Here is a 22,980-nt window from a genome sequence, read left to right as displayed (position 1 = left end):
TCCACAGGGCTGACAGGTTCATCCTTTGGTTAGCACTAACAAGCTCCTGAGAGCACAGAAGGTGACACAAGCCTTAAGAGATGTGAAATGATTACAGTGATTTTGCTCCTACAGAACATGTGGTAAGTTCAGTTTTAAACAGCCTCACAATGGAAAAATTCCAATGAATTTACCAGAAATAACATCCAGTACATTCCTGATACAAAGGCAGTTTTTATGACCTTTAAATCTTTGCTATGAGGATGTAAAGCTGTTCCAAAAAGATTTCCACTTAGCAAACGTGCAAACAACCCCACCCCCGAATTACACAGAGAGTATTTTTTCCTCTAGCCCATTTCTCAGAAATGGCAGAACCATTAGAACTGCTATTTTCCAAATCCAACCTGGACTGCTCGTATTATAAACAAATCGTAGTAGGCTATGTAAAGAGGAAGTGCTCCCATCTAAATGCAGACTGGGATTTTGACACTATTTTACACATCAACACAATTTATACTGCAAAATCAATGGCATTCATCAGAGCATTCGAGATCCAGGACAAATTTAGAATGTAAGTTCTGGTCCCGGGATTTTCCTTACAAGTACAGGAGGTAGAGCCCTGTGTATGCTGTGAGGCCAGTAAAAATGTATCACATCCACAGGAGAGCTGAATTTAATCCTCTATGGGTGCTTATAAATCCAGCCTTTGGTACTTTCCATTCCCTGGCTCTGAAAATAGGGTTTATTTAGCTTTTCCATTTAACTGGTTTTGTTGCAAAATTTCTTCTTTAATGAAAGAAATACTTTCACAGTTTTGTTTTTTTTTTTAATTTTAAGAGCATAAAGAAAATACATGCTTAGTTCTAAAAAGATCTGTAGGGTTTATTTGAATCTTTTGGATTTTGAATTTTCACTGATAATTTTTCTGTGATCAAGTGATGAACAAGATCAAGTTCAGAAATTTCACAAAGGCATAAGTTTCCCATGAGAAGCAAGTTGCAAAAAGAAAGAATTTTTTGTGCATGAAAGTGTTTGTACTCATTCTGAAAGTAATTATGCTGTGACATTTCTAAAGCTTAAATAATGATTAAACTATCACATGCTATGAATGCAATATGTTTAAATTTTCATTGCATCTGGCTTTCAAGTGCTGCTTTCATATTACTGTGGCTCACTAGGGGATTTACATTGCCAGCTAGAAACACATACATGGGTTCCCTGCACCATTTAGTTTAAACACTTCCATGCACTTAAAGAAACTTATCCAACCTCTTAAAAAAAGAATGTAAAAAGTTTGGCACACATAGTTTGAAGTTCACTAAAATACTGGTTTTATTTAGCAGTTTGTATTTTTTACCTTAACAAGCAGTAATGAACAATTAAAATGAACATATATTTCAATAATTACAAAGTAATTTCAGAGAGACAGATATATATTTTAAATAAGCCTAGAATTTTAAATAAGCCCAAGCAAGTGTAGAATAGAGTAGTGGTTGCTCACCTTTAAATAGCAAAGCCCTAAATCAAGCATACAAACTAGAAGATACATTTGAGACCAATTAAAGTGACCATGAGGAAACACAAGTTTGTTTTTTAGGGACTGCAAGCAGTCCCGCCTTGTCTGATATGAAAAAGATGCATTGCTTTTCTCATTAACATTCTTGAGATTTTAATCTGAAGGTAAAACCAAATCTGCTAAAGAGCCTGCAGTTCACTCAGAAGAGAAGTTTGTTTGTGTCCTGTACACTGATGGCTCTTGACAATAATCTATCATTTCTTCCAGGCAAGAATTTAAACTCCGTTCATCCAACTGTTTTTCATTTGCTTTCAGAAGAGTTAAGGCAGCTGGAAATTCTCAATTTTGAGCTATGCACTAGTTAACTGCTAGCACAATTCAGTCTTACTGGTTCCCTTAATGAGACATAATTACTGCAATTGTTCAATTTAAAACAACACTTCAGGCTTCATAAGATTTGGTGTAGCAGATATCAATGATCTGTGGTATTGCTTTAAAATTTTGTACTGTTTGGTTTCCATTTGAGTCTATGGGGAAGACATAAATACCTGTTCTCCCTTATGTTTTCACCACCACATTAAAAAAAAGAAAAATTCCTTGTGAAAGAATATTGATGTTGGATTATTCAGGGTTGATAGTACCAATTTTTCACTGATTCAGTTTGTGCCACGCTCCTCCTTTATTAAAATGGTAGAGGTAAGAGTGAAAATTCAGGAAACTGAGTCAGAGCCATCATACTGCAAGAGACACCTCTGTGGACTGACTTCAAATGATAGAGCAGGTTAGAGCAATCAACTCTTTAACTTGTCTCCAGTTTGGGGGACAGATACTGTGTCGCAGACATCTTTTCATTAAAAATCTTTTCTTAGGATTTTTCTTCCTGAGAAGCTGAGAGGCTTCAGGAACAAAATGTAAACAATGGTTATCTGCTGCTGTGGAATGCAACAGGTGCATCAGTGATTGGCTCATCTTGTATGTTTATAATTAATGGCCCAGTTTGCTTGGACTCTCTGTCCGAGACACAAACCTTTATTATTCATTCCTTTCTATTCTTAGCTTAGCTAGCCTTCTGAGATGAAACTTTACCTTCTATTCTTTTTAGTGTAGTTTTGATGTAATGTATATCATAAAATAATAAATCAAGCCTTCTGAAACACAGAGTCAACATTCTCATCTCATCCCTCACCTGAAAACCCCTGTGAACACCGTCACAATACTGCAGACAATACCTTCCTCTTCCTCTTATCCTTGAGCAGAGCAGTGTGCAAGCCTCCCTAGGTTGCTCACCTTGGCCTCTGTAACCCAGCTCAGAAAGGAGCTGGAAGGAGAGTGAGAAGGTAGTGTCTTGCTTGGGACACAAAGTGCAGTTAAGTGGGGGAAAGCTGCTGGAGCACAGAGAAGACCAGGCAAGAAGAGAACAGATGTAGATGGAGGATATGCTTACATCAGGGAGCCAACCCACAGAGAAACTTCAGAGGTGATGGAGAACAGAGGACTTTTCTAGGATTAGAGAAGGGAAACAGGAATTTCTTCTGTGTTTTAGAAGTCCAGGTGCTGGCAGGCACTGACAGGGTTAGAGGAAAATGACTCTCCCATTCAGGCAGTGAGGAGAGGGGGCTTTGTGTGAAGCCCTTTCCCTTAGTTTATATTACCCACCCCTCTTGCTGCCAGTTATGATGGTTATTATAAGGCTACTATTTTTTGTATTTCAAAACTTACTAGTTTAAGAGATGTGGAGGACCTGAGTGTACTTTGCACACCTCAAGCCAAATGGGGAAGAGGAGCAGAGGCAGCGCTCTCTTACTAAAGAGAGCAGCACTGAAGCCCATATTTGCCATCTTCCTGCCACACTGCATTTGCCAAAGCAGTCTGACAGTGCACTGACCAGCCTGGTTCTGGGCACTGAGAACTCTGCATTGGCCATCAGTAACCTGGTGAGCTCCAGGCTCCAGACAAACCACAGCAGAGGGAGCTTCCACAGCAGCTCGTGTTTCTGCCACGGGCAACTGGGGGAAGCAGGAGGCCACAGCTGCGGGATGAGCTCCATGGTGCAGCTGGGGCTGAGCTGTGCCCCCTGGCCTGGGAGGGACAGGGATCTGCACTGGCAGGATTCCTGCAGGGGCCACTGCTTTTCCTTGTAAAAATACCATGCACAATGCTGCAATAAGGTGCAGTGTAGCTATTTAAAAACCAAACTAAGGAAGTGAGTGGTCTTAAATGATGAGACTATTATTAATTCAAGGACCTCACAGTAGGAGTTGATTAGGGGAAGCAAGTGATGCAAAGAATCCAGGCTACTATTATAATTCATGACTGGGTCAAAAGTGAAGAAAAAAAATGAAATTATGAAAACATTTGTCTTTTTAATTTTCAAGAGCAATATTTTCTTTGAAAATAAAATATCTTGCCTGTTATTTCTGCTCTCTTCAGACCATGTCCTCTTCCTTCTTACATCATTCAGGGTAAAAAAAGCAGAAATCAAACCAAGGAAACAAAATCACAACCTAAAAATTAAATTTTTAATTTATGTTTTAAATAAATTATTCTTGAATGGCAAGTGTTTGCAAGCAAAGCTATTTTAAATAGCAGAAAAACAAAATACTAAGATACTTCCCAGTACCTGCTTATACTGTTCCAGCTAAAAAATAACCAAATCAAACCTAAACCAACAAAGACCAAAGTGCATCAACACATTGAATTTTGATCCAATGAAAAGTCATTAATGCTGACTGAAGCTACATTGAAAGATTACAAAAAATAGGCATCAGCACCAACAGTTGTTGAAAAGACAGGAATCTTGTTTGGGAGTCAGGGCTGGTGAGTCATTAAATGCTTTCTTCCCTTTCAGTGTAGGGTAAGAACTTGTCTAGTGACCACGTAAGTAGCAGAGATCACCTGAATCATACCCCATGGTGGTCATAAGCAGAAGAGTATCTCATATAAGAAAGCCAGTAGGAACTTGGGCTCCAAGGAGCTTACCAGTGTCAGAAGATAAGCAATTTTCTAAGTTCTAAGAGATTTATTCAGTACATTAACACTGATTAGAGATAGGGGGCAATGAAGCTCATCCTATTAAATTTGTAATATTTCTCATACTACCAGATCACGAGCAAGATTTTAAAAACAAACACATGATTGAATCATAGAATTGCTAAGGTTGAAAAAGACTCCAGGATCATAGAGTCCAACCTTTGACTGAACACCACTTTATCAACTAAACCACAGCACTAAATGCCACTTCCAGTCATTCCTTGAAAACTTCCAGGGATCGTGACTCCACCACCTCCCTGAGAAGCTCCTTCCAATGCTTCCAACCACCCCTTCAGTGAAAAAAATTCTTCCTGATCTCCAACCTGAACCTCACCTGGTGCAGCTTGAGACCATTTCCTCTTGTCCTGTTGGTGGTTGCCTGGGAAAAGGGACTGACCTCCACCTAGCTACAGTCTCCTCTCTGGCAGTTGTAGAGCAATAAGGTCTCCCCTGAGCCTCTCTAGCCTCCAGGCTAAACAACCCCAGCTCCCTCAGCTGCTCCAGACCCCTCACCAGCTCTGCTGCCCTTCTCTGGACATGCTCCAGCACCTCAATGTCCTTCTTGCATTGAGAGATCCAAAGCTGGACACAGGATTTGAGGTGTGGCCTCAGCAGTGCTGAGTACAGGATGATGATCACTGCCCTGCTCCTGCTGGCCACACTATTGCTGGTCCAGGCCAGGATGACATTGGCCACCTGGACACACTCCTAGATTGTGCTCAGCCAGTTGTCTACCAGCCCTGCCATGTCCTTTTCCACTGGCAGCTTTCCAGCCACTCTTCGCCCATGTTGTGGAGCTGCATGAGGCTGTTGTGGCCAAAGTGCAGGACCTGGCACTTCACCTTGTTGAACCTCATGAAGCTGGCTTTGGCCCATCAATCCTGCCTGCCCAGATCCCTCTGCAAAGCCTGCCTACCCTCTAACAGATCAACACTCCTGCCCAACTTGTTAACCAAGAATTTGCTGAGGGTGCACTCCATCCCCTGGTCCAGATTGTTGATAAAGGTATTAAATAGGACTGGCTCCAATCCTGGCCACAACTGACAGGCCACCAAGTGGATGCAGCACCATTCACCACCACTCTTAGGGTCTCCAGTTTTCCCAGGAGAATGCTGTGGGCAAAAGCTTTTCTGAAGTCCAGGTAGATTAAATCCACAGTCTTTCCCTCATAATCAAGGCAGGTCACCTGGTCATAGAAGGAGATCAGGTTGGTGAAGAGGACTTGCCTTTCCTAAACCTGATCCTGACTGGGCCTGATCCCCTGATTGTCCAGTATGTGCCATGTGATCACACTCATGATAATCTGTTCCATAGTTTTCCCCAGCACCGAGGTTGAGCTGACAGCCGTGTAGTTCCTCCTTCCAACACTTCTTGTAGACAGGCATCACATCTGCCAACCTCCTGTTGTCTGGGACCTCCCTGGTCAACCATCATGGTAACTGATGGTAAATGATGGAGAGCGACTTGGGGAGCTCTGCCAACTCCCTCAGCATCCTCTGGTGAATCCCATCCTGCCCCATACAGACTTGTGAGTGTCCAAGTGGCACAACACGTCACTCACAACTTCCTCCTGCATTGCAGGAAGTCTGTTCTGCTCTCCATGCCTGTCTACCAGCTCAGGGGTCTGGCTGTTCTGAGGATAACTGGTCTTTCTGATAAAGACTCAGGCAAAGAATACATTAAATACCTCAGACTTGTTCCCCCTCCTGCCCAAATCCAATAATGACATTGGCAATGTTCTCCCTCCTGCCCAAATCCAATAATGGATGGAGATTTTCCTTGGCCCTCCTTTTGTTGTTAATGTATTTATATAAACACATTTTATTATCTTTCACAGCGGTTAACAGATTGAGTTCTAGTGAGCTTTTGCCTTTCTCATTTTCTCTCTGCATGACCAAATGACATCTTTGTAGTCTTCTTGAGTTGCCTACCCCTTCTTCCAAAGGTCATAAACTCTTCTTTTCCACCTAAGTTCCAGCAAAAGCTCCCTCTTCAGCCAGGCCAGTCTTCTTCCCCATCAGCTCATCTTATGGCATGTAAGGATGGCCTACTCCTGTGCCATTAAGATTTCTTTCCTAAAGTGTGTCCGGCCTAGCAGGACCCCTTTTTTCCTAAGGACAATTTCCCAAGGGAAAGTCTGATAAGATTTAAGTACAATCAGTACTTGTGATACATATTTAAACTACAGGAGAGCAAGTTAAGGTTGCAGGGGTGTGGATTAACTCTATTACACACTCAAAAATCTTTACAGTTTTTCTGTCACATTGTAGCACCATTGCTGTGTCACAAAGCTAAATACTCATATAAATGGGAGTTTCTTGTAAAGGAGGAACTCCTAAAAAGAAACAACAGAAATTGCTCTCTTGGGGATATCAATGACAATCTATCTCTACTGTCTGCCTGTCAAACATCTGAAAAGTTGCTCCCATTTCCTAATCCTTAGACCACAGTATCTTAGGGAATACTTCAAACACTTTAGCTTCACAGCATCTAACAATTCAAGATAATACTATTGCAATAGTATGGTCAATCTTTAAAACAAACAAACAAAACAAATAAAAAGGCTGATTTATGAAACAGGATTAATATATTACAATACAGAGCAGAATTTAGTGTAGAACAAGTATTCAATAATATGTTATCTGGTAGTTTTTCCATTATAAAATAAATATCAGATAATGACAAGTTACATACAGCACTATATTATTGCAAAATAATGGTATGATTAATTCAGTATTCAAAATCTATGCAATAATTACCTCTGAATTGGCTAAAATAATTACAGTACAAACAACAGAAACATCTACCTAGTCACCCTCTGTGAAGTAATTGCATGCTTGTTACCTGAGTTTTTCATATAAAGTTACAAACAAAAATAGCAGGCAAGTGAAAGGAGAAGGTTTTTTCTTCTTGAGATTTAAAGTCAGTTGGCTTCCCATTTGCTTCTCCCAGTAAGTAGTAAAGTGTAGCACTACTATTGTGCTATACATCTCCATTTGGTCAGTCATCTATTACGATGCCAGTTCTAATTGACAAAGGAAATAGACCAAAACGTGCTTGAACGACCATTTAATTAGCTCCCATACCAATTATAAACAACACTTCACTCACCTTCGATCAACTGACAAAAGTAGTAATGATAAATTATAGAGTAAGTGTAAATAAAGTGTTTTTAATTAGTGTAATTAATCACTTCACACATTCTTCAACCTGCTTTGCTCATTTGGATAACAGTTGAAAGAAAAACACCAGCAAAACTCCTTTAATGTCCTTTAAACATTCATTTACAGAGTTAATAGGTTGAGGTGCCTCACATCCCATCCAGAGGAGCCACCTCCTAACTGTTAGTATATGCCTAATTAAGGACCTCAAATACCAAAAAGTCATCACTTACTTGTTTCTTCTGCCTCCCAGGTCATTTAGTTTGAGTGCAAAAAATCAATTCCTACCCTACAACCTACTTTTTTTATAAGTTCATTAAAGTGTCTGCACTCCGACTAAGCAGTTGCCGACCCCTCCTAAAGCTGAGTTCTATTTGTTGCCCAGTTTTGTAAAGGAATGGATAATTTAAAAAGAACAGTATAACAAGAGAGAGTTTCTGATGTTAACCTCCTGATGTCCTTCCACAGTATCTGATATTAGAGAAGAGGTGATGATAGTTAATGACAAGGTGGACAGACTATTCCAAGTGATACTAAATTCTTTGGCATCTCACTAGTACATTCTGGTTTCTAAGTCCTGCTCCCAGAATTAAACAGCTCCATCTGGAATGAGGAGTGAACTTTCCTTCCAAATCAGAAGGGTAGAGAACACTTATTTGTCTGTTTTAACCCCCTCCGTTGCCCTGTGTCCTATTTTTGAGGTCATCTGAAACATTCTTTGAAGAAACTCTCTCTGTTGCCAAGATGATTTCGGATGGTTTTGGAAGTGGAGGAATTGAGTGAGCAGAAGGGAGGCCCTGCAGGTACCACAGAGGGTGGCAAAAAGCAGTGACAATGCCACACAGGTACAGACCTTCTCCATTTTCTAGTCTCCAGGGAAGTTGTGAGAAATGCAGAGGCATGGGGCAAAAAGTAAAGTCCTTGGGAACTAGATGACAGAACTTTGTGGCAATCATAAAAAGAACACATTTTCTTAATTAGAAAAGGGAGAGATTTAACCAAGGCAAAACTTAAGATCTGCAGTTGGAAACACAACTTGTCAAACAGATTTTGTAGGAAAAGAAGGGTTTTCAAGGCACCTGTTAGTCTGACCTCAAAGAGAAGATAAAAAGCAGCTCTCCTATAACAACAGTAATAAATATGGCACCCTTTCTTCCTCCAAATCTTAGACTAGAACTAGAATAGGTCTAGGAAAATATTTCAACATCTACCTCCTAGGAGATATTAAATATTAAATATATCAGTAGCTTTATATTACAAGAAAAAATACCAAGGCTGCAATACAGCAAAGGAATTCCATATCCTAGAAATGAAGAAAGTTGAAGGGCAAAAAAAGGCAGAGGGAGAGCAAGAGGGGGGACACCATCTGCATATTTAAAACGAAGAAATAAATGGTAATACTTTAAATGCTTAATCACAAGCAGCTCTCTTGTTATGAACCAAACACATCTCTTTAGATGAGAGGCAGCAAATCTTAAATGGGTACACTGAAAACAAACCTGTTTTACAAAAAAGGAAAGCAATTTATATGCAATGCCATGCTCTACCAGCATTAAGAGGGCTATGTTCTACCTACAAACACAGAAAAGGTCTTTAGTACTGCTATAGAATGTATTCTTAGGTACTGGAAAATAGGATTTTGTGGAATGCATTCACAAGAGTAGAGTAAGTTCATTTTTAACCAAGAATTCTATAACTGATACATATATATATATATATATATGGAGAAATTATGCAAAAACTAGGCTGATACCATTATATAAGTGAACAATACAAGGATATCCCTTCTAACTCTCCTGACCTAATTACTATCAGAAAGAAAGATGAGAAACACTTTACTTCAACAGTAATTGAACAGTAAATAAAAAACTAGTTTCATCCGATGCTGTTTATCTTATGCTTTTTGCACAAGGTAACACTTCTGCCAATACTGTAAGAAGAAAACAGGCATCTTCTAGGATTTGAAATAATAATAAATCTCTACTCCAAGGGATAGCAAAGCACCATAAATTGTCCACAAGAAGTAGTAGAAAAGTATAAGACTTGAAGGGCATAGGAAAAAAAAAAGCTTTGCATTCCATCCCAACAGTAAATATTTCTTTTTTGATTCCCGAAAGATTTTTTTTTAAACCTCATGGAATAAGGTAACATAGCAAAGCTTAAGTAATCCTGACATGATAGGGTAACTTCAGACAGTGTGTATTTTGCTTTTTATACCATATCATGCATAGCATTACTCCAGAAGTTTGTATGAAATGTAAAACCAGCCAGATCTTCTTTCATAAGCAATACTGGGTAATGTTTGACAGCAGGAAAAATCTGGAGTTCCATTACTAATGAGAGAAATTCCTGAAGATGCTGCAGACCAGGACTGAAATACATGCACTGAGCAAGAATAGATCTATACATATTTAAGCTCAGAATACAGAAGCTGGCCTCGTCTTTGTTTTTCTTCTGTTTGTTTGTTTTGGGTTTTTAACAGAAAATCTATCCTCAACTGAGTTTAAAACCAAGGATAACCATACTAATGCAAGTTTTTAATTGACTCCAAGATTAAACCAATTTTTTTGGTAGAAGATTAATCATATTTTATGAAATTATTTGCTAAACCCTGCAGATATCAAAATCAGATAGTCTCTGAACAAGATAATTTATCATTGGCCATTAGGACAATGAGCTTTATTGGAGCAATAGATAGACACAATAGAAAAACAAGATGGGCAGCAAGGATGATAACTAAATTACATTTCTGCATTACAGAAGACTCAAAGAGGAAAAATAATATCCTCAAGCCTTTCTGATGCTGCTTCTGTGACACTGTGCAACACTAGGAGTGGTAGAACACTTCAGTGTAACAGAAGCATGCTCTCTATTAAAATATCACTGTGGAACTACAGGAGAACAGTACCTGAGTGGGGCTCCTTCATGGGATTAGATACATTTGTGAATGTGACCAGAAGAAGAAACTTGTGTACAGAAAGAGGCACTGCATGTTGCAACACAGACAGGAAACTCCAACTCAGAAGGAACTGCCATCTTTCCATTTGAGAAACATTGGGTTTTGGCATTAAAAACTGTCATTTTTTAATTTGTGTTTTCATTATCAGTGTCCCATTTTTAAAGGAATAACTATATTTAAAATGGTGCGTGGGCTTTGTTTACAGGAACAAAAAGGGCTGACTACTTTAAGAACATATTTTGGATTATTAAATCCTAATTTTTTGAAGTGTTTTCTACCTATGAAAACCAGCTGTGAGCATCAAGTGTTTCTAGTCATTCTCTGTGCCTAGCACAGCCTAAAACTGCCATCAATAGTACTTAACTAATGTGTTCCTTTTTTATTACTAGGAAATACAATCAGATGTTTATAGACATCCCACAAACATGATGCACATGGAAGCTGAATGCATTATCTGGAAAGAAAACCAACAGAAAAATCTCCTCTGATAGACCTAAATTAGACTGCTGGAAAAAAAAGAAAGCGCCCAACAGCTTCTGATTATAAAAGCCTATAAAACCCCTCACAGATATATGGATCTAATACAAAAAATATCAGCAGATCTATTGCACTATTATGTTGTTCTATGAACTTAACTACTAGCACAAAACAGGTTTCCTCTTCTTGTGCAAAGTAGAACTCCATTTTTTCCAGACCTTTGACAGGCTTAAATCCTGAATCTTTTCTGTCCACAAAAGAAAATGACTATTTGGTCTCTGAGGTGAGGCAGTTCAGAATGTGTTTAGCTCTGCTGCAGAAGTCAATTAAAAAGTAAGTCAAAAAGGTCAAAATTTTATTACGATCTTTTTCATCTGCCAAAACCTCCTCTGCCATAAACCAGAAAGTATACCCTTCTGCTTTCTTTCTCTGTGTCCACACAAATGTGCACCATTCTCTGCTCTCACACTGTCCTGAGAAAATGCATTTCTCCATTTATAAGGCCAGAATGGAAAAAACGGAAGCAGCTCCCTAATCTGCGTTACCACAAAAGTCACAAAAATCCTACTTGATTGAGAGCTGTGTAAACTGCATGTAGCACAACAGAAATCAAACCCAAATCCATACCTGCCAAAATTTTATCTTCCACATACATCATTTCCCATAGGCTAACAAGCCAACTACCTCTTTTTTCAGGGCTGCCTCTCCACAATGCTTATGCTCACAAGCTGGCATCAGCAGATCCCAGAATTATGTGGCTCTTGGCACTCCTGACTGAGCCGAGTGTGCAGGCACTGGCACTGCCACTGAGGCAGGAGCGGGGTGAGTGGTTGATCAGTCTGTCGTGGGGATGTGGGTGCATTTGTTTCCTGGCCCGTACTACAGGCACAATATTTACTGATGTTCTTTTGCGCTCTGGGTTCGCATGCCAAGAGCCTTTCTTTGTTCTGCTCCTACAGATGCTACTATAAGTCACTGTCATTTCCTAACGAGTCTCAGTAGCTGCTTCCTGCTGTGGATGAGGAAACACCTGGTTGCCTGTAAAGGATTTGTGTTTGACACAGGACTAAGCATTACAAACTGATCATTACCTCCTATCCATCTTTGACATTGCCACTAATTGTTCCTGCTGTCCTCGTCTTGACTCTCATCTTTCCATTTCCCCCCTCCACGTATGTTTTACCTGCTGTTACTGCTTTTTTTTTTTTTTTACTCTTCTGTACTACAGTACTAAAACTAGATTGTAAGGGGTTGTTTTCCTTAGGCGTGGATTTTAAGTCAGTTGCACAGTATTAAATGACACCAGCTACCAAAATCAGATTTGTCACAGGACAAGTTCAGAGATATAAAGTAGTATTGTGATATCAGTATGGAATTTGTATATAAACACGTTTCATCTTGCAGATATAAGTAAACTCCAAGAAAATCCATGTTACAGGTCACAGCACATTGAAACAAAAATTCAGCCTGTAGGCTGCTGTGCAGAAATTGAGGGAAATTAGAAATTCATTAGTTGCAATGTTCTCATAGTGCTACCTCTGACACAGCAATACACAATCTGGGTTTGCTTCTAGTTAATGGGAAAGCATGTGAAAAGTCAGGAGGGCAAGGTCACTTATATGCAGAAAATGTGTGTGGGTTTTGGGGAGTTTTGATGGATTTTTTTTTTTCTCTGAGGATGAATGATCATCTGTTTTGGGGACAAGCACTGAGGCTTTATTGCATGACATCTGAAAAAATAAAAGATAAAGGAAGAAGATAAAAGAAAAGATGTGAATTAAACAAGAAAGGATGCAAAAGACAAGGATGTGGTAAGACAGAAATGGGTGGTTTAGGGAAAGATGGTGCACTAAGAAAAGGCAAGAGAGCACAGGAAGGTAGAAGGCTGGATGTTATGATGGTGTGAGTGTCTCCAGCTGGAGAACTTCCTGAGGAGAGGAAATTGCAAGAGGCAGCCTGCAGAAGTTCAGGTCAAACAATAAGGGCATGTACTGGGCTATAAGTTTTGAACAACACTTCTGCCAGTAGCTTCTAGTGCTTTCCCCCTAGAAGCCTGTAAATTCACCCAGGCACCTACCAATCTGCGGAAGGGCAGCAGAAGAATTGAGATGATTGAAGCCCTGCACAGGAGGGTGCCCACAGCAACTTCTGTACCACCTCTGAGGAAACCAGGGAGAGCATAAACTGCTTCCCTGAACACTGATAGTCCATTCAGCCTTCACCAGGTTTCCTGCTTGCAACAATCACACATGAACTTGAAGACAGGCAGCAAACCAAAGAGTAACTGGACCTGAGTCCATCCTGAAGTAGACACCAAAGTCTGTCAGGAATACTGGTGGTTAAAGCCCATACTGTGACTCTACTCCTAAGACTGTTCTCCTGCCTGCATAAGGGAAGCAGCCAAAAAGGAAAACTTCCCTCATGCACCTAAAGTAAGAACACTGACATGAATTTACCAGGATGCGGTATGTCAGTCGCAAAGATGTGCCTGTTATACCATCCTGATACCCAGAAGGGCAGAGGTGATGTAGCACTGCATGGCAGTGTTTGAGCTACATCTCTTCTTCTGGGCCTATTCTCAATGCCTTTGAGCTCTGCCTGTTACAGAGAAGGAAAATATTCAATAGAGTCCAAGCTAAGGATGCTTAGTGCTGGTGGAGCATTTCCTGAGGCAGCACTGGCTGTAAACACTGCTGCTGAGATGTAAGAGCTGGCTCTCAGCAGCACTAGAGCCGACTTCATTTCATCAAATCCTAATGTCTTAGTGGGGTGTAGCAATGAATCTACAGGAGCTTTTCATTGTCAGCTATTTGGTAAAGACATTCATCTCCTGCTGAGGATTGCCCCTGGAAAGCAGGTCTCTGTTTGTGATCAGCCAGTGGCTATTACAATGTTAAATGACTGAATTGTTATTTCATGCTCACACTTAGGGTGACTAGGGCCAAAAAGGGGAGATGGGTAAAGGAAACAATATCTTATCCCCATTTCTAATAAATATACATATTTAAAAACTACTTTAAAAGACTGAATTTGACTCACAGTTGAGATGATTCCCTTACAACTTTCTCTGTGATAACATACAATGACACAATGAACAACTGTAAAACCAACCTTTGAAAAATGGTGTTCCCCTTTCAGAGATTTACTCCATTACAAATTGGGCAATGATGACTTTAAAACCCCAAAGTTTTGAAGCGAAGATTGGCCGAAATCTTGTTTTAGAAGATATGAATGGAGTAAAGAGAGGCATCCAAAATGTCCAATTATAAATATTTACCCTAAATATATTACAATCCTGACAGAAGTTTCCCTAAAAAATCAAAATTTCATCAGACTTCATGATCTGAGAGATTTACCTGGAGCTATGAATGCTTGAATCAGACACTGCCAGGTTTGCATTAATGCAGCAGACAGAAAGATAGTGTAGCCTGTGTTAGGCATTTATGCCACTTCTACTCCTAAGACTCTGATCCTGAAATGAAGGAGGGGCATGCATACTTCCTAGGGGTTTTTCAGCTTGGAAACATACTCAAAGAGCACGTGATTTTATTAGTGTGTATGTTTACCAGGAGATCCCACAAGGACACCTCCTTTGTGTGCACAAAGAATGACTAAACTGGATAGCCCTGGCTCTCAGAGCAGATAATGAAATGGAAATAACTTCATCTGTCAAAAACTGTGATGTCCACTGTTGCCAAATTTCATCTCATTGAGCATGTCCAGCCATCTGACAGGTGGCAATTTCACAAAGCAAGAGCTATGGGATGGAAAACAGACATCCTTTTACAGATTCATTGTGTAAATAGAGCCTTTTTGTTTCAATCCATTTTCAGTACCTATAATAAAATCAGCTGATAAAAGCTGAAAATCATACAGGTTGAACAAGGAGTGCTTTTTTCAAGCTGGGACAACTTGTTTCCACTGGGTAAGGAGGATCTCTCTTATTACAAAAAATTGCTGAAACAAAAGTGAATTAAGAAAATAAATTAAGAGTTTAGCCTACCTTTTCAGCCTGACAATTAGACAGGGGTTTTAAGTGAAATCCACATCTGTCTAATGTGACATCTGTATATAATTTCATGTGGTAAAATGCTCTTGTAACATAATTCATTCTTCAGATGGAAAAAACCCCAGCATCTAAATGGTACTTCTACCTGTTTGTGCTACATTTGGGACAAATAGTTTCAAATGACTAAAATAGTTAATATATTGTGGGATTGAGACCAGAGTGGTTAACCATTATTTTTCTTCCCTAGAAGAACTTGGACACTCTAAATTGCCTGCATTTCTGTCAATATGTAGCATCTGTGAAGTGCATTATGAAATGGCCTCAGCCAAGAAGATGGCATTATTAAATCTGCATTGTATTTATTCCCTTATCAGTGCTCTGAATTCTGCAATTAATCCTGAGCACCAGGACAACAGGGTCACAGACATAAATAAAAATATGTATCCAGAAAATGTGGGGAAAAAAATTCATCTGGAGTACTGGCAGTGTTGTGTGGGAAAAACTGCAATCCTAATAGAAACTGCTTGTTCTAAAAAAAATTAAAAACTGCAATTAAAAATGAGCATTTAAAAAATATCAAGACAATTAGGAGAACTATCCAGGAAGTTTTTTGATCCATGTCAATGAGAGCCCTGTTCCTACAGTCTGTACTGTTGATTTAGAGAGCAAACAAGGAAGGTTGCCAAATGAAGTGGTGAAGCAAGTGAAAAATAATGAAATTATTCTGTTTCAGTTAGAAACATAAACACCGAAAGCTTCATAAATCTGCCCAATAATCCTTTAAAGACCGGTCCTATGTTTATTTTGTGGAGGCTGAAGCAAAGGAAAAAGTGTGGAAGATTTAAGAACAGATAAATTAAAATTAGAGACTTCTGTATTAGCAGACATTTGAGCCTGTGGTTTAAGCTAGGAAGAAAGTGCCAATGGATTTGCTCAGTAATCTTAGAAGTCTGCAAACCCCCCTTTTGCTAATGCCATCACAGAAGGAAAAACCACTGACAGTCTCCACTGCTGTAGACTGCAAGGATGCAGTGTGTTCTGAAAAGACTCAGTGAGCTTCAGCTAATTATCTCAGAAATTGTTTTGATGACAGTGTCATGTCAATCCTCTAATGTGGCATGCTAGTGACCCACAGGAATAGGGGGACAGAGAAACTAATAGAAGGGAAAGAAATATAGAACCAACTTTTCCTCCTGTTCCACTTTTACCCTACACTACCCATCTGTAAACTGCAAATTTACAGACATCATCAGGAAAAGGTAGTTTGGTCTTAACAGTTGCTTAGAGGATCCAGTTTCTCTGTCACAGAGGATGAACATCTGGGGGCCTCAGGCAGCTCATCAGGACCTTTCTCACTCATCTGCAGGCCAGACTGCAACCTTATTAAACCTTAACGACAAATGTCCTCAGCAACCAATCTTCTTAACTCAGACAGCTGTATATCTGTGTTTACTCTCTTTCTTTCCATGCAGGTTTCCACCTTTTCAAATGTTCTTACATATAATGTGAGTGGAAAAAAGGAAAAAAACAAAACAAAACCAAAAAAGGAGATGCATTGACAAGGCAGTAAAAGGAATGGATCTGAAGTAGTTGTGTGATTTTGAGACAGTGGTGCAGTGATGGGAAGGAGAGGAAATAATGTCCTGCATTTTTCCAAGATTTCTGGTCAGAAATATTAACTTTTCGTCTCCACAGTGCATACTCAGCCATCACAAAATTTATTTTCACATGCCTTTCCTCACTAGATTAAACCACTCTGCCATGAAAATACCCTTCCTGAGCTACATTCACTGTTCAGTATTGCTGTGTCTCCTGAAACATCCTTAATGAGATAACTCTGTTCTGAACTAAATTTTGTTCCTCTGCATGCTTCCTCACCCAGTCATTCCAGGTCCTGCAGTTACTGTGCATTCCCATCCCTCTTCCATGACTTGTTTCCAGCATCTTATACGTGACTACATTGGCTCTCACACCTCTGGTTTTTCCCCTGACCCTATTCAGAGTGACAGTCACTTATCTTCATTTATGCAAAAGCAGTGCTTTTGAGTTCCTGTTAGAAAAAAGTAATGGCAAAAGGAAGAAATGTTTTCAGAGAGGAGCTGCCAGGCAAGCTGGGTGTTACAGCAATGAGGGGCAGGGAGGAGGATGGATTGAGTGCCCTCAGGGTGACCCCTGGACCCTCTGTACCTATGTCTGCTGACACCAGTAGGAGCTGTATGTGCCCTCCCTCGGGGACGGGGGGGGATGTGTGGACCACTGTTGTTCTGCTGATGATCCCCAGGAACGCTCAGGACAGGCTGAATGCCCCTCTGAGGCCACAAAACGATGACATGTTTGATGTAACCTGGAGTGACACAGTCTTGACAGATCTAGAGCTACACAGAGATAATGAGAAATCACTGCAGTCTGGGGAACTGGACCATGGAGATGCAGGCTCAGGGCTCCAGTCAGATGCAGTTTCTTGCATAATTCTGGAAGATTCCCGACTCTTTGTCAATTGTAGCTGGAAGCACATGGTTTGAGGAAGACAACTAACACTGAGTTGGGACACAAGAAAGAGGTGGGGGAGAGTGCAGGAGCTCTCCTTGGTGGCATATAACCTTGTCCCAGGGTCAGCTCCACCACAGGAAGCTTGTATGAGAGCTTGCAGCAGTTATAAATCTGCCTGTCTGATAATAATTACTTTAAAAGCAATGACCACTCTGCTTTCATTTCACCAAATAAAGAAGTTTTATATACCTAAGGTTTTTTAAATTTGCTGATTCACACTCAGTAAAGATAATTAGTGAGCATCTCTATTAGCAATCCAGAGGACCTCCTGTGTAAGCCCCTTTCATGTGACTTGTCCCATTAGCCTTTTTTTCATAGCTTTTATTTGCTACTAAAGGAATAGCACATGTGAAGTGATATTTGGGATTTAGAGTATTATAACAGCTCACTGCTATGTGACAACTTTTTACAATTAAGCCTGAGAAAATCAGAGTGCGTGAAACCAAATTGTAAAGATTCTGAGTAGAGACACACTAATCCTCTCCAAAGGCAGGGCTACTGATAGATTAAGTCACTAGACTAGATGCACACAGTTCAGAAAAGGAAGCTGTGGTCACATCACTGGGCAGGCTTTCATATGATGATTTCAAAAAATCTGCTTCAAATGCGTGGCAGGCAGGAAATGCTCTCCTCAGAGTCAGTCTTGTTACTTAAAATACAGTTTTCAGTTTTGCAGCCAAACTGCAGAGAAGTAAACAAAAGTATAATTCTCAAATTGGGATCTCAAAAGTTAGAAAATGCCAGACTAAGTTTCCTTTTCTGAGTCATCGCTCTTCACCTCCTTCCGTCCTTATGGCCAGTGCACACAATGCAAAATGGTTCTGTGGTTTGTACTGCACCACATCAGGTCTCCATTGAAAAATGTTCAATACAAAGAAAAAACAAACAATAGCATCCTGGTGGATAATTCTACAGCACTCAATGTTTACTTCAGATACATCACAAATGGTGATTTTTGGAATACCTGTAAAGTGAGACATTTATATAGATCTCATTTCCTATTTCAAAATTGAAAGGATTAAGAACTGAAGTGTCTAGGAAATGCAAATACTGGTTTGAGACATTACAGAGTGGGCTTTAAACTTCCTTTTTGTATTATGCTTCAAATATTTGAGACTGTGCTCCCACAGTGTTCTGTTACAACAGTTTGTTCTCAGCACACCTAACTGGGAACACCTAAAACTAAGTATCAGCAGAAAATACTTTGAATGATTTTACAACTATAACAGGAAAGCTCTAGGGCACAAAGGAGGGACACAACAAAATATGAAGTAAATATGAGACTTTTGTTTTCATTGTGTATGTGTGTTCTACTCGTTGCTTACAGAAGTCAGAAGCACTCTCCCCTCTAGTGTGCTGTTGCAATTTGAGCCTCAACTTGGGGTAACTTAGGCATGGATAGAAAACGTACAAAATAGAGCATGATAATAATTGTTTTCTAATGAATTCATAAGAAATTCAAATTATGCTGTACAGTCTTGACTTTTGTACTTTTGACTTTTAAAACACAGTAAAATTTTACCTGTCTGATGTGTTCGTAACATTTTACTCGAAATTCAAAAAAGACCTCCAAACCAGAAAAAAAAATCCAGAATATGACATCCTAATTATATTTATGAGTGATTAACAGAGCTGCAACTGTTAGCTTTGGCATATAGATCTGATTCTTAATTAAACCCATAAATGGCAAATAGCAATCTAGTTTTATTACAAGCTGAGCCCAGAGCAGAGGAATAAGGGCACTGTGACAAAAGGCTTTATAAATATTTCCTGACAATGCAGAAGATCAAGCTTGCAGCCCTGTAGGGAAGCCTGCTTCCCTGTGAGCACATGCACCTGCCTGTTCTCTCCAAACCTATGTTTAAGGACAGCTACTGTCCTGTCCATAATGATACCACTTTTCCTTTTCTGGGCTGTCATTCTCATCACCCTGTTGTCCCCTTTCTTTGCACTTAGCTCCTGCTCCAAAAACAAATCACCCAGCCAAGCAAATTCTGCTTTCAATATTCTGTATGGACCTCCTGCTTCAACAAACCTCAGTTCCTCTCCTGATGATCCCCTACAAATCCATCTCTATTGTTCTTCTTCTCCATCCCCATTTTCCATTTGCCCACATTCTTTCTTTTTCTTTCTATCTATCTGCATTCCTGTTTGTCTTTTAGCTTATTGTGATGCTCCCCAGAAATGTCTTTAGTTTTTTTCATGTACACAGAATTCATTCCATGTACTGTTTTCATCTTTCTCCAATATTTTTCTCTTAGTTTCCATCTCTTAAGCCAGTTTTTGGCAGTTCTCCATACAAGTTGGCCCCACTCTGCTCTCAATCTCCTCTCTTGCCATCTACTCAGTTTAATCTTTTTATCACAGTATCACATTTTGAAGGCAATCCTTATCATGCTAGTCTGTTTTGTTTCTCCTCACCCCCAAATGAAGAAAAAACCAAGGGCTTACATTTTTTCATCATTTTCCCCATTTTGTTCAGATCAAGCAACATCTTAACAGATGTCAATCATACAGACTGTGTTCAGATTAAGCAAAACCATAACAAAAGTGTTAGTGACACTGTTGGCCCAGAAATCTTGTGCACATGAAAAATGAAACATTTTCTACTGTCCCAGGATTGTCAGCTTTAATTTGACAGCAAACCTTGTTTTAAAATAATGAAAAGTGTTCTGGAAAAATAAAATTCTGTATCCAATGTGCAATGACTTCCTTCTGTCACCTGATGATCATATTTCAGGTGATGACTTGTCATTGCTAGAGATGCTTTGAAGAAGGTGGCTGTCACAGTTCATCAACTTCATCAGATGCAGGGGAGATTTTCCCTTTTGATATCAAGAAAGCTGAATTTGGGCAGCTACCTCCAAAGATGTGACTCAGTCAGAAGGTACTGGGTAGCAGGGATCAACTGAGAAAGAGGGAATGAGATGTAGAGGAATACTAAAAAAAAGCAAAGCCAGTGTCAGGAACTGCAGAGAAGTGAATGTGGGTTTATATTGTGGCAGATGGAGACAGAATATGAGATAGGAGCCTGAGAAAAAAGAAAGGAATCTAGGGAATTAACCTGCTTTTCCATCATCTAGTGCTACATCTGATAACAGACCAGTTAACATGCTGGAAAACAGTCTTGGTATGACTCATGAGCACAACTGTCGGTAGACATCTGCTCTACAAACACACTGAGTGGCATGTCCCTTGATCACTTTTGCTGTTGTGTAGCCTTGATTCCCTTCCCCAGTGGCTGGTTCTAGCCAACAATCCATCCACTCACTGCATAGCTGCTAAGTGACCAGTGAGCCAGCCTTGGAGACAAGACTTCACATTTTTGCTCCAGCTGCCTTTCTGTGCATCATCTTTAAGTTCACTTACTTCTGTCTCTGTGTCCACAAGAAAATTTTAGTTGTAAGGAGTTACCAGCTACCTGGCCAAGTGGTTACAATCAGACTTCCTCATAGCCACCCAGTATGTTTCATTTTATTACCTTTGGATAGTGAAAAATTGCTGTTTGAATGTTGTTTTTATGGTTGTTTTATGTTTTTATGGTGGCGATGCTGAAGTTTTGTAACATGACCTTATAGTATAGTGCAGCAGCATTGCAATTAGAAAATCTTTTCCTTAAAATATATTTCATGTGCTTGTTTTTCCCCCAAAAAACTAGCAGCACTTAAAGACATGCATTCAGTTTTAAAGCAAGAAATTTTTGAGTTCTAGAAAATATATTTCTAGCAACTTACTTTCACTGGCTGAATAATCCTGTGGATCAAGTATCCCTGATTCCTGCAGTGATCTAATACAGGAGTCCACCAGCTCCAGACCAGTGGTGAGTTCATCTTCTATATCCTTCTGACCATCTGTAATGAAATTAACAACATAAAAACGTAAAAGAAGGCCAAAAAGGTAAAGCCATATACAAGACAAAAGCTAAAACCAGTTTTATGTGACTAAGCATTCACAGCTGATGAAGGAATGGAGGCCACACATTCCCAGGACGCTGGCCATACTGAAAATTGTGCCATCCTTTGAAAGTGTGGCCTTGGATTAATAAAAGCAAAATGAGAATATTTAGGTCTAGTAGTAAAAAAAGCCAGACACATATTTAGCAATGCACCTTCTCAAAACTCTACTTAGTTTCAGTGTAATTTTGTCAATCCTAAAAGCTTTCGCCAAATCTTGTCACTTTTTAAGTACAATTTTCACCCACTAGCAATGAGAAAAAACACACAAAAACCCCAACAAAAACCTCCACATACACGAATGTGCTTTCTCCCTCCATCTTCTTTAGGTAAAAATGATCTTTCTGGGAGAGAATGTAAGTGATACATATATGTACATAGGTACATTACCTTGTGTTTGCCAGTGAAACTGCTCTTCTGTTGAACTGGAAAGAGAAAGAAAAACGTGATCATTTTTAATTAAATTGTTTTGTAGTGTGCCATGAATATTCAGATATAAATCTATTCTGAAGGAACTGATTTAAGAGAAGACACTTAAGAATAAAAAACGTATTTAGAATACATAATTTTATATATATTTTTAATTAATGACATATATATTTTTTTAATTAATGACATCATTCACTCAGCTGGAGGGAAGCATCTTTATTTCTTTATCAAGTAATTTCAATCATGCATATAGAAATTGGCGTCTTGGTCTTGATATACAAACTACACTATTTCAAAAAATCATTAGCATTCTTCAACTTTTTGGATCCTTTCATTTGTCTGATTCTCCATGTTTATCAAGAAAATTATAAATTGCTTTCTCAAGTGAATAGTTACATGTGATTTCTGAAAGAAATTACGAGTCCTGGTTCTACTGATTATTATGTGCATTTTTATATTATTCAAATGTGCAGCCAAGTTAATTCAATTGACCTACACAGGAGAGTAAATTTAGATGTGTTTGTGCTTCTACGTACAAGCACTTAAGCAACAGAAGGTCTTAATTTTAAAATAATGAGCATGCACACCAGAGGATGGATTAGGTAGGGTTTTTTTTTCCCAATAAAATGAAAGATACATTCAAATGAATGATAAAATAAATTGTATATTCAATTAGGCAATGACTACACTTTCCTCCAAGGCATGCTCTGTTTATGCTTCAATATAGGTTTTTCTCACATGACGAGAATACAAAAAGGATTCAAGTTACTCAGTGCTACCCATTCTTTTGATAATAGTGAACTGATTATTACATCTATGACTAAAAGATTTTTCTGTACATTTTTGTAAGATACTTTCAGGGGAGAACAACATTATCTGTTGCACTCATAAGTTAAAAAAAAAAAAGAAAAAAACAA

The 22,980-nt window shown here is 39.2% G+C and overlaps 1 protein-coding gene across 5 annotated transcripts in view; it reads right to left on the bottom strand.

The window, feature by feature from the left end:
* Positions 1 to 22,980, bottom strand: part of CTNND2 (catenin delta 2) — a 637,790-nt gene that overhangs the window by 279,138 nt on the left and 335,672 nt on the right. For all 5 annotated transcript variants that reach the window (XM_066559759.1, XM_066559767.1, XM_066559780.1 and 2 more), the window contains 2 exons: positions 22,025 to 22,059; positions 21,416 to 21,532 (listed from right to left, as the gene is read on the bottom strand). In XM_066559759.1, the coding sequence (XP_066415856.1) occupies positions 21,416 to 21,532; positions 22,025 to 22,059 (152 nt within the window). The remainder of the gene's footprint in view (positions 1 to 21,415; positions 21,533 to 22,024; positions 22,060 to 22,980) is intronic.

Source organism: Molothrus aeneus, chromosome 1, assembly GCF_037042795.1.
Source record: "Molothrus aeneus isolate 106 chromosome 1, BPBGC_Maene_1.0, whole genome shotgun sequence".
Classification (NCBI taxonomy): domain Eukaryota; kingdom Metazoa; phylum Chordata; class Aves; order Passeriformes; family Icteridae; genus Molothrus; species Molothrus aeneus.
This window is presented reverse-complemented; position numbering and strand designations above follow the sequence as displayed.